Raw genomic sequence first — 12864 nt, forward strand, 5'->3', positions numbered from 1 at the left:
TGGATGGATGGTGGGATGGATGGATGATGGAGAATGATGGATGGATGGATGGATGGATGGTGGGATGGATTGATGATGGGATGGATGATGGATGGATGGTGGGATGGATGGATGATGGGATGGATGATGGATGGATGATGGAGGATGATGGATGGATGATGGGATGGATGGATGGATGATGGATGGATGGATGGATGGATGGATGGTGGGATGGATGGATGATGGATGGATGGATGGATGATGGATGGATGGATGGATGGTGGGATGGATGGATGATGGGATGGATGATGGATGGATGGTGGGATGGATGGATGATGGATGGATGGTGGGATGGATGGATGATGGAGGATGATGGATGGATGATGGGATGGATGATGGATGGATGGTGGGATGGATGGATGATGGATGGATGGTGGGATGGATGGATGATGGATGGATGGTGGGATGGATGGATGATGGAGGATGATGGATGGATGGATGGATGATGGATGGATGGATGGATGGTGGGATGGATGATGGATGGATGGTGGGATGGATGGATGATGGGATGGATGATGGATGGATGATGGAGGATGATGGATGGATGATGGGATGGATGGATGGATGGATGTCTCGTCTCTCCTGTCATCTCCTATTCAGTGATAAGATCTCCATAATCTGCAGACAGACGTCTGATTGTAGATGGAGAGAATCTCCACATAGGAAGCGGACGGCACTTCCTGTTACCATAAGGCCCCTTTCACACCGGGGCGGGGGATGGTGTCGGTGGTAAAATGGCGATATTTTTTATCGCTGCTTTACTGTTGTTTTAGTGGTGGTGTTCGGCCGGCAGCGGGACAGTTTTACCCCCCTGCTAGCGGCCGAGAAAGAGTTAAAACCAGCGCAAAGCGCTGGTGGAGGAGGGGTGGAGTAGCGGGGCAGGAGGGGTGGAGTAGCAGGACAGGAGGGGTGGAGTAGCAGGACAGGAGGGGTGGAGTAGCGGGGCAGGAGGGGTGGAGTAGCAGGACAGGAGGGGTGGAGTAGCGGTGGAGGAGGGGTGATGTAGCGGGGCAGGAGCTGTGTAGGAGGGGTGGAGTAGCGGGGCAGGACCGGTGGAGGAGGGGTGGAGGAGGAGGGGTGGAGTAGCGGTGGAGGAGGGGTGGGATAGCGGGGCAGGAGGGGTGGAGTAGCAGGACAGGAGGGGTGGAGTAGCAGGACAGGAGGGGTGGAGTAGCAGGACAGGAGGGGTGGAGTAGCGGGGCAGGAGGGGTGGAGTAGCAGGACAGGAGGGGTGGAGTAGCGGTGGAGGAGGGGTGATGTAGCGGGGCAGGAGCTGTGTAGGAGGGGTGGAGTAGCGGGGCAGGACCGGTGGAGGAGGGGTGGAGGAGGAGGGGTGGAGTAGCGGTGGAGGAGGGGTGGGATAGCGGGGCAGGAGCTGTGTAGGAGGAGTGGAGTAGCGGGGGAGGAGCGGTGGAGGAGGGGTGGAGGAGGAGGAGTGGAGTAGCGGGGGAGGAGCGGTGGAGTAGCGGGGCAGGAGGGGTGGAGTAGTGGGGCAGGAGGGGTGGAGGAGGAGTGGAGTAGCGGGGCAGGAGGGGTGGAGGATGGGTGGAGTAGCGGGGCAGGAGCGTTGGAGGAGGGGTGGAGTAGCGGGGCAGGAGCGGTGTAGGAGGGGTGGAGTAGTGGGGCAGGAGGGGTGGAGGATGGGTGGAGTAGCGGGGCAGGAGGGGTGGAGGATGGGTGGAGTAGCGGGGCAGGAGGGGTGGAGGATGGGTGGAGTAGCGGGGCAGGAGCGTTGGAGGAGGGGTGGAGTAGCGGGGCAGGACCGGTGGAGGAGGGGTGGAGGAGGGGGTGGAGTAGCGGGGGAGGAGCGGTGTAGGAGGGGTGGAGTAGCGGGGGAGGAGCGGTGTAGGAGGGGTGGAGTAGCGGGGCAGGAGGGGTGGAGGAGGGGGTGGAGTAGCGGGGGAGGAGCGGTGTAGGAGGGGTGGAGTAGCGGGACAGGAGGCGTGGAGGAGGGGGTGGAGTAGCGGGGGAGGAGCGGTGTAGGAGGGGTGGAGTAGCGGGGGAGGAGCGGTGTAGGAGGGGTGGAGTAGCGGGGCAGGAGGGGTGGAGGAGGGGGTGGAGTAGCGGGGGAGGAGCGGTATACACACCACAAGGTGCTCCTGGAATTGGGGGCGACACACCCGGAAGCACTTTCCGTTATCTTTTTTGTCTCTCTTTGCGGCGGAGTGATCTTCTCCTTCTCTCTCTTCCCGGTTCTGTTCATTTCACTTTCACCACCACTTACCTGCACACATATTTACCCCCCCCCCCCGTGCCCCCAGGGGGACCGCCCATTTGTGGGTGTCTCCGTTTTTACCTTCTGCTTCTCCATTCTGGTTTGTCGATGTTCATAGGTTGACGCCTCCTGAGGAAGCGGTTAAAGCTGCGAAACTAGTGGAGGTCACGTCCACATCTACATAATACCCCCTATGGGGGCAATTCCCAGTTTTTTATGCTCTTGTGTTGTGAATTTTATGATTACATTTTCTTTGTATATTTTCTAATAAATGTCCCTCCCCTTTTTTATTTACGATTTCTTATATTATTGGGCACCATAATAGTCCTAAGACCCCCTTGGGGTGATGTGGGGTCAGCGGGGTGTGGAGTGGCCCTTGTTGTATCTCTTCACCCTCCTCTCTCTTCCAATGGAATATTCAGGATGATTGTTCCTATATCTTTATTACACCCTCCTTGAGGCTAATCTTCTTTTTGTTTATAAACGTTGATCATACAGGAGATAGAGAGATACAAAGTAACATTGTTTATAAACATTGATCAGACGGGAGATAGAGAGATACAATGTAACATTGTTTATAAACATTGATCAGACGGGAGATAGAGAGATACAATGTAACATTGTTTATAAACGTTGATCAGACAGGAGATAGAGAGATACAAAGTAACATTGTTTATAAACATTGATCAGACGGGAGATAGAGAGATACAAGGTAACATTGTTTATAAACATTGATCAGACGGGAGATAGAGAGATACAAGGTAACATTGTTTATAAACATTGATCAGACAGGAAATAGAGAGATACAAAGTAACATTGTTTATAAACATTGATCAGACGGGATATAGAGAGATACAAAGTAACATTGTTTATAAACATTGATCAGACAGGAGATAGAGAGATGCAACGTAACATTGTTTATAACCATTGATCAGACGGGAGATAGAGAGATACAATGTAACATTGTTTATAAACGTTGATCAGACGGGAGATAGAGAGATACAAGGTAACATTGTTTATAAACATTGATCAGACGGGAGATAGAGAGATACAATGTAACATTGTTTATAAACGTTGATCAGATGGGAGATAGAGATACAAAGTAACATTGTTTATAAACGTTGATCAGACGGGAGATAGAGATACAAAGTAACATTGTTTATAAACGTTGATCAGACGGGAGATAGAGAGATACAAAGTAACATTGTTTATAAACGTTGATCAGACGGGAGATAGAGAGATACAAAGTAACATTGTTTATAAACATTGATCAGACGGGAGATAGAGAGATACAAGGTAACATTGTTTATAAACATTGATCAGACGGGAGATAGAGAGATACAAGGTAACATTGTTTATAAACATTGATCAGACAGGAAATAGAGAGATACAAAGTAACATTGTTTATAAACATTGATCAGACGGGATATAGAGAGATACAAAGTAACATTGTTTATAAACATTGATCAGACAGGAGATAGAGAGATGCAACGTAACATTGTTTATAACCATTGATCAGACGGGAGATAGAGAGATACAATGTAACATTGTTTATAAACGTTGATCAGACGGGAGATAGAGAGATACAAGGTAACATTGTTTATAAACATTGATCAGACGGGAGATAGAGAGATACAATGTAACATTGTTTATAAACGTTGATCAGATGGGAGATAGAGATACAAAGTAACATTGTTTATAAACGTTGATCAGACGGGAGATAGAGATACAAAGTAACATTGTTTATAAACGTTGATCAGACGGGAGATAGAGAGATACAAAGTAACATTGTTTATAAACGTTGATCAGACGGGAGATAGAGAGATACAAAGTAACATTGTTTATAAACGTTGATCAGACGGGAGATATAGAGATACAAAGTAACGTTGTTTATAAACATTGATCAGATGGGAGATAGAGAGATACAAGGTAACATTGTTTATAAAATTTGATCAGATGGAGATAGAGAGATACAATGTAACATTGTTTATAAACGTTGATCTGACAGGAGATAGAGAGATACAAAGTAACATTGTTTATAAACGTTGATCTGACAGGAGATAGAGAGATACAAAGTAACATTGTTTATAAACGTTGATCTGACAGGAGATAGAGAGATACAAAGTAACATTGTTTATAAACGTTGATCTGACAGGAGATAGAGAGATACAAAGTAACATTGTTTATAAACGTTGATCAGACGGGAGATAGAGAGATACAAGGTAACATTGTTTATAAACATTGATCAGACGGGAGATGGAGAGATACAAGGTAACATTGTTTATAAACATTGATCAGACGGGAGATAGAGAGATACAAATGCTATCACTCTCCCTATTGAACGTTCAATTTACTTTTGCGGCGGGGGCGATAACACCCCAAAGTGGGCGGGAACACCCAAAACTCCCAAGACAGAGAAGAGTAGATCCAGGAAGGAGCCCATGTGTGACTCCGCCCATAACTGTGAGGTCACTTGTGGGTGGAGTCGCCCTTTACGCCCCCTGTACAGTTCTATACAGCCGGAGATGATACAATGTATGGAATGTCTTTGACGCGTTTTCTGTCCTCTTGCAGGTATTCGGGGTCTGCGGTGGAGCGTCAGGGAAACACATCGATGAGGAAGGTAATGTTCCCGCTGGCCACGCCCCTCTCCCCTCCGCCATGCAGATTACCGGAGGAATGGCGTGACTGAAAATGCGGTTTGCCTGGCTGTGTCAGTCCCTCTGACTTCACTGGCCACGTGCTTATTCCACATCAGGGACTCGGAAAACTGGAGGGTCTCCTTCACACCACCAAAACACCTCCCCCAGATCCGTTTCTGCACGCGCGTGTTTGACGCGTTCCAGTGCGTTTTTCACGCGTGTTTCCGGCTGCGTTCCACATGCTTTGTCCCCCCCCTCCTCCACTGTTTTTGTTTCAGGGCCAGCTCACACCCGATGCGTTTCAGGGCTTTTTATTTCTCCATCCAAAACGCACAGAAGGTTACACGCTCTTCTGTGGCATGGGTCGCAGCAGCGCCAGTGCGTTCCGGTTCCAGAAAAAAAAAGTAGAACATGCTGCATTTTTCCCGCAGAGAACTCTGTACCGGAACGCAGGTACAACGCGTCAAAAAAAAAGCACCGGAAAACGCATCTGAAACGCACCACACCTCCCCCGCACGGCGAAAAGAAACCGCGTCTGGATTAGACGTCTGCAACTCGATTCGTTCCCGAATTCGTCTTTTTATGAATTTTCGAAAAAAAAATGTGTTTATTCAGAAACATTTCGAATTAACGAAAAAACCCGTTTTAATCGAATGTTTCATAAATTCGAACATTTCAAAAATCCGTCAATTCGAAAATCCGAAAACCCAAAAGGTCGAAAATCTGAAATAATAATTATTAAATTAGAGGTGTTGGAATTACTTTTCAAATTTGGCTGTTAGCGAAACGCAACGAATACGAATTTATCCGAAAGTTACAAATTATCCGAAATAACGCGATTCATAAATTCGAAAATAAGAAAGAAAATACAAAAATCTAAAATAATAATAACAAATACATTTATAGATATCGGACTTTCCTTTCAAATTTGGCTGTTAGTGAAACGCAACGAATACGAATTTATCCGAAATAACGAATGGAACAAATTCATAATAATAATTAATAATAATAATAATAATAAAACGTTTTATTGTTATTTATTATTAATTCGATCGGTTCCATTGGTTTAGATGCGGCGTTCGTTATTTCGGATAAATTCGTATTCGTTGCGTTTCACTAACAGCCAAATTTCAAAGGAAATTCCGATATCTATAAATGTATTCGTTATTATTATTTTCGATTTTTGTATTTTCTTTCTTATTTTCTGATTTTCGAAATTGATGAATCGCGTTATTTCGGATAAATTCGTATTTGTTACATTCGCTAACAGCCAGATTGGAAAGGAAATTCCGATACCTATAAATTTAATAGTTATTTTTTTTTTGTTTTTTGAATTTTCGCATTTTCTTTCTTATTTTCGAATTTACAAATTTATGAATTGCGATCATAATGAATGGCTCAAAAAAAAAAAAAAAAAACGAATGAAACGAAAACAAAAAAACGAACACGCGTTTTTTTTGGCGGTGCACATGTCTAATCTGGAATGCATCAAAAACGCACTGAAACGCATCAAAAATTTGTAAAAAATTTGTAAAAAAAACGCGCATTCAGAAGCTCGTCTGGAAGAGATGTGGAGGATGTTTTTGTGGGGTGAAGGGGCCCTCGCTGTACGCGGGCTGGTGCGTTTTTGATGCGTTTTTGACGCGTCTCTGTGTGTGTGCGCTCCGTTGCTTTTTTTTTTGATGCGTTTTGCCACGTTCCAGTACAGTTCTGTGCAGGAAAAATGCAGCATGTTGTACATTTTGTTTTTTGTTTTTCTCTGGAACTACAAGCACTGGTGTGAACTGTGCCATAGAAGACCATGTATCCTGCCTTCAATGCGTTTTGGATGCAGAAATAAAAAGTCCTGAAACGCATGTGGTGTGTGAACTAGTCCAGAGATGGAGGGGGGAGGGGGGAGCGGCAATGGCAGGACGAGTTCATCAGATTTGTGGCAGGTCAGCTGACCTTAACGGCCGGGAATGGCCCGGGGGGGGGGGGGGGGGGGTTGAAGGAACTTATATAACTATTAAAAAAATATATATGTGTGTGTGTGTGTATGTATAATATATATATATATATAACGGCCTTCTAGGTCCTATTTATCCTAATGAAATTCTCTCTTTGATTGGTTCTCTTCTGAGCCTCGCCCCTTTTTTTTTTATAAGTGATCACATTCCCTCTGTTCTCAGCTGGATAAAAAGAGCTGGGGGAGGAGAAGCAGCAGTACACTGATCTTCCCAGTGAATGGCTGTGCTGCGGGGGGGGGGGGGGGGGGTGTCAGGAGGAGTCTAATTATTGAAGGAGGGAGGGCAGGCTGAGTTTCCAGCATAGCTAGAGAACTGACCATGCTTAGCGTGGTCAGTTTTTAATAGAAAAGTAGAGGGACTGGCAGGGATTTCGGAGATAGAGAGGAAACAGGTGACTTCCTCATACAAGTACACAATACATATCAGGAATATCAAGTGTTGGGGAACAAACACTTTAAATTTTACCTTCTCTGATCTGCTTTAAATGCTGCTTTATGCCTGGAAAAAGTATTCATACCCCCTGTAAATTCCCCACATTTTCTTACAACCAAAACCATAAATGTATTTTATTGGGATTTTTTGTGATGGACCAACACAAAGTGTCACATAATTGTGAAGTGGAAGGAAAATGATAAATGATACAAATAAATATGTGAAAAGTGTGGGGGGAGGGGCATTTGTATGGCGCCCCCTGGAGTCAGTACTTTTGTAGAACCCCCTTTCTCTACAAGTCTTTTTGGGGGTGTCTCTACCAGCTTTGCCCATCTAGAGAGGACATTTCTGCCCATTCTTCTTCTTTGTAAAATATCTCAAGCTCTGTCAGATTGGATGGAGAGCGTCTGTGATCAGCAATTTTCAAGTCCTGCCACAGATTCTCAATGGGATTTAGGTCTGGACTGTGACTGGGCCATTCTAACACATGAATATGCTTTGATGTAAACCATTCCATTGTAGCTCTGGCTGGATGTTTCGGGTCGTTGTCCTGCTGGAAGGGGAACCTCCGCCCCGGTCTCAAGTCTTCTGCCGACTCTAACAGGTTTTCTTCTAAATCCCCCATACACACTATCAGATTTTCTGCTGATTTTTGTCTTCAGATTTACCAAAACCATATAATATGAGGTCAAGCCTCAGGAGTTTCAATGTGTATACAGTCAGGCCGGCCCTTCTACTACATGGTTTTGGTAAATCTGAAGACAAAAATTAGCAGAAAATCTGAGTGTGTATGGGGCTTATCGTTCGCCCCCCAGATCGTGTATTGGGGGGATGTTCTGTATCATTAGCCCCCCCCAGATCGTGTATTGGGGGATGTTCTGTATCATTAGCCCCCCCAGATCGTGTATTGGGGGGATGTTCTGTATCATTCGCACCCCAGATTGTGTATTGGGGGGATGTTCTGTATCATTCGCCCCCCAGATTGTGTATTGGGGGATGTTCTGTATCATTCGCCCCCCAGATCGTGTATTGGGGGATGTTCTGTATCATTCGCCCCCCCAGATCGTGTATTGGGGGATGTTCTGTATCATTCGCCCCCCAGATCGTGTATTGGGGGATGTTCTGTATCATTCGCCCCCCAGATCGTGTATTGGGGGATGTTCTGTATCATTCGCCCCCCAGATCGTGTATTGGGGGATGTTCTGTATCATTAGCCCCCCAGATTGTGTATTGGGGGGATGTTCTGTATCATTCGCCCCCCAGATTGTGTATTGGGGGATGTTCTGTATCATTCGCCCCCCAGATCGTGTATTGGGGGATGTTCTGTATCATTCGCCCCCCCAGATTGTGTATTGGGGGATGTTCTGTATCATTCGCCCCCCAGATTGTGTATTAGGGGATGTTCTGTATCAATCGCCCCCCAGATTGTGTATTGGGGGATGTTCTGTATCATTAGCCCCCCAGATCGTGTATTGGGGGATGTTCTGTATCATTCGCCCCCCAGATCGTGTATTGGGGGGATGTTCTGTATCATTAGCCCCCCAGATCGTGTATTGGGGGGATGTTCTGTATCAATTGCCCCCCAGATTGTGTATTGGGGGATGTTCTGTATCATTAGCCCCCCCAGGTCGTGTATTGGGGGATGTTCTGTATCATTCGCCCCCAGATCGTGTATTGGGGGGATGTTCTGTATCATTGGCCCCCCAGATCGTGTATTGGGGGGTGTTCTGTATCATTTGCCCCCAGATTGTGTATTGGGGGATGTTCTGTATCATTCGCCCCCCCCCAGATTGTGCATTGGGGGTGTTCTGTATTATTCGCCCCCCAGATCCTGTATTGGGGGGATTGATCGGTATAATTCGCCCCCCAGATCGTGTATTGGGGGATGTTCTGTATCATTCGCCCCCCAGATCGTGTATTGGGGGTTGTTCTGTATCATTCGCCCCCCAGATCGTGTATTGGGGATGTTCTGTATCATTCGCCCCCCAGATCGTGTATTGGGGGATGTTCTGTATCATTCGCCCCCCAGATCGTGTATTGGGGGATGTTCTGTATCATTAGCCCCCCAGATTGTGTATTGGGGGGATGTTCTGTATCATTCGCCCCCCAGATTGTGTATTGGGGGATGTTCTGTATCATTCGCCCCCCAGATCGTGTATTGGGGGATGTTCTGTATCATTCGCCCCCCAGATTGTGTATTGGGGGATGTTCTGTATCATTCGCCCCCCAGATTGTGTATTAGGGGATGTTCTGTATCAATCGCCCCCCAGATTGTGTATTGGGGGATGTTCTGTATCATTAGCCCCCCAGATCGTGTATTGGGGGATGTTCTGTATCATTCGCCCCCCAGATCGTGTATTGGGGGGATGTTCTGTATCATTAGCCCCCCAGATCGTGTATTGGGGGGATGTTCTGTATCAATTGCCCCCCAGATTGTGTATTGGGGGATGTTCTGTATCATTAGCCCCCCCCAGGTCGTGTATTGGGGGATGTTCTGTATCATTCGCCCCCAGATCGTGTATTGGGGGGATGTTCTGTATCATTGGCCCCCTAGATCGTGTATTGGGGGGTGTTCTGTATCATTTGCCCCCAGATTGTGTATTGGGGGATGTTCTGTATCATTGCCCCCCCCCCAGATTGTGCATTGGGGGTGTTCTGTATTATTCGCCCCCCAGATCCTGTATTGGGGGGATTGATCTGTATAATTCGCCCCCCAGATCGTGTATTGGGGGATGTTCTGTATCATTCGCCCCCCAGATCGTGTATTGGGGGTTGTTCTGTATCATTCGCCCCCCAGATCGTGTATTGGGGGATGTTCTGTATTATTCGCCCCCCAGATCATGTATTGGGGGATTGTTCTGTATCATTGGCCCCCCAGATCGTGTATTGGGGGATGTTCTGTATCATTCACCCCCCAGATTGTGTATTGGGGATGTTCTGTATCATTCGCCCCCCAGATCATGTATTTGGGGGATTGTTCTGTATCATTCGCCCCCCAGATCATATATTGGGGGATGTTCGGTATCATTGGCCCCCAGATCGTGTATTGGGGGATGTTCTGTATCATTGGCCCCCAGATCGTGTATTGGGGGATGTTCTGTATCATTGGCCCCCCAGATCATGTATTGGGGGTGTTCTGTATCATTTGCCCCCCAGATCGTGTATTGGGGGGATGTTCTGTATCATTCGCCCCCCAGATCGTGTATTGGGGGTTGTTCTGTATCATTCGCCCCCAGATCGTGTATTGGGGGATGTTCTGTATCATTCGCCCCCCACATCGTGTATTGGGGGATGTTCTGTATCATTCGCCCCCCACATCGTGTATTGGGGGGATGTTCTGTATCATTCGCCCCCCAGATCGTGTATTGGGGGATGTTCTGTATCATTTGCCCCCCAGGTCGTGTATTGGGGGATGTTCTGTATCATTCGCCCCCCAGATCATGTATTTGGGGGATTGTTCTGTATCATTCGCCCCCCAGATCATATTTTGGGGGATGTTCGGTATCATTGGCCCCCAGATCGTGTATTGGGGGATGTTCTGTATCATTGGCCCCCAGATCGTGTATTGGGGGATGTTCTGTATCATTGGCCCCCCAGATCATGTATTGGGGGTGTTCTGTATCATTTGCCCCCCAGATTGTGTATTGGGGGGATGTTCTGTATCATTCGCCCCCCAGATCGTGTATTAGGGGATGTTCTGTATCATTCGCCCCCCAGATCGTGTATTGGGGGATGTTCTGTATCATTCGCTCCCCAGATCGTGTATTGGGGGATGTTCGGTATCATTCACCCCCCAGATCGTGTATTGGGGGATTGTTCTGTATCATTCGCCCCCCAGATCGTGTATTGGGGGATTGTTCTGTATCATTGGCCCCCCAGATCATGTATTGGGGGATGTTCTGTATCATTCACCCCCCAGATCGTGTATTGGGGGATGTTCTGTATCATTCGCCCCCCAGATCATGTATTTGGGGGATTGTTCTGTATCATTCGCCCCCCAGATCATATATTGGGGGATGTTCGGTATCATTCGCCCCCAGATCGTGTATTGGGGGATGTTCTGCATCATTGGCCCCCAGATCATGTATTGGGGGATGTTCTGTATCATTGGCCCCCCAGATCATGTATTGGGGGCTGTTCTGTATCATTTGCCCCCCAGATTGTGTATTGGAGGGATGTTCTGTATCATTCGCCCCCCAGATCGTGTATTGGGGGCTGTTCTGTATCATTTGCCCCCCAGATTGTGTATTGGGGGGATGTTCTGTATCATTCGCCCCCCAGATCGTGTATTGGGGGGGTGTTCTGTATCATTCGCCCCCCAGATCATGTATTGGGGGATGTTCTGTATCATTCGCCCCCCCAGATTGTGTATTGGGGGGTGTTCTGTATTATTTCCCCCCCCCAGATCGTGTATTGGGGGGATGTTCTGTATCATTCGCCCCCCAGATCGTGTATTGGGGATGTTTTGTATTATTCGCCCCCCCCAGATCCTGTATTGGGGATGTTCTGTATCATTCGCCCCCAGATCATGTATTGGGGGGATGTTCTGTATCATTCGCCCCCAAGATCGTGTATTGGGGGGATGTTCTGTATCATTTGCCCCCCAGATCGTGTATTGGGGGATGTTCTGTATCATTCGCCCCCCAGATCGTGTATTGGGGGGGTGTTCTGTATCATTCGCCCCCCAGATCGTGTATTTGGGGATGTTCTGTATCATTCGCCCCCCAGATCATGTATTGGGGATGTTTTGTATTATTCGCCCCCCCAGATTGTGTATTGGGGGGATGTTCTGTATCATTCGCCCCCCAGATTGTGTATTGAGGATGTTCTGTATCATTTGCCCCCCAGGTCGTGTATTGGGGGATGTTCTGTATCATTTGCCCCCCAGATCGTGTATTGGGGGGATGTTCTGTATCATTCGCCCCCCACATCGTGTATTGGGGGGATGTTCTGTATCATTCGCCCCCCAGATCATGTATTGGGGGATGTTCTGTATCATTTGCCCCCCAGGTCGTGTATTGGGGGATTTTCTGTATCATTTGCCCCCCAGATTGTGTATTGGGGGATGTTTTGTATTATTCACCCCCCAGATCATGTATTGGGGGATTGTTCTGTATCATTGGCCCCCCAGATTGTGTATTGGGGGATGTTCTGTATCATTCACCCCCCAGATCGTGTATTGGGGGATGTTCTGTATCATTCGCCCCCCAGATCATGTATTTGGGGGATTGTTCTGTATCATTCGCCCCCCAGATCATATATTGGGGGATGTTCGGTATCATTGGCCCCCAGATCGTGTATTGGGGATGTTCTGTATCATTGGCCCCCAGATCGTGTATTGGGGGATGTTCTGTATCATTGGCCCCCCAGATCATGTATTGGGGGTGTTCTGTATCATTTGCCCCCCAGATTGTGTATTGGGGGGATGTTCTGTATCATTCGCCCCCCAGATCATGTATTGGGGGATGTTCTGTATCATTCGCCCCCCAGATCGTGTATTGGGGGGATGTTCTGTATCATTTTCCCC

The 12864-nt window shown here is 47.5% G+C and overlaps 1 protein-coding gene across 2 annotated transcripts in view; it reads left to right on the forward strand.

The window, feature by feature from the left end:
- LOC143941166 (connector enhancer of kinase suppressor of ras 2-like) overlaps positions 1-12864 on the forward strand; it is an 85563-nt gene that overhangs the window by 7559 nt on the left and 65140 nt on the right. For both annotated transcript variants that reach the window (XM_077463190.1, XM_077463191.1), the window contains exon 2: positions 4829-4877. In XM_077463190.1, coding sequence (XP_077319316.1) covers positions 4869-4877 — 9 coding nt within the window. In that variant the 5' untranslated portion in view covers positions 4829-4868. The remainder of the gene's footprint in view (positions 1-4828; positions 4878-12864) is intronic.

Source organism: Lithobates pipiens, unplaced genomic scaffold, assembly GCF_037356315.1.
Source record: "Lithobates pipiens isolate NorthernLeopardFrog02 unplaced genomic scaffold, aLitPip1_a1.2 Scaffold_3, whole genome shotgun sequence".
Lineage (NCBI taxonomy): Eukaryota > Metazoa > Chordata > Amphibia > Anura > Ranidae > Lithobates > Lithobates pipiens.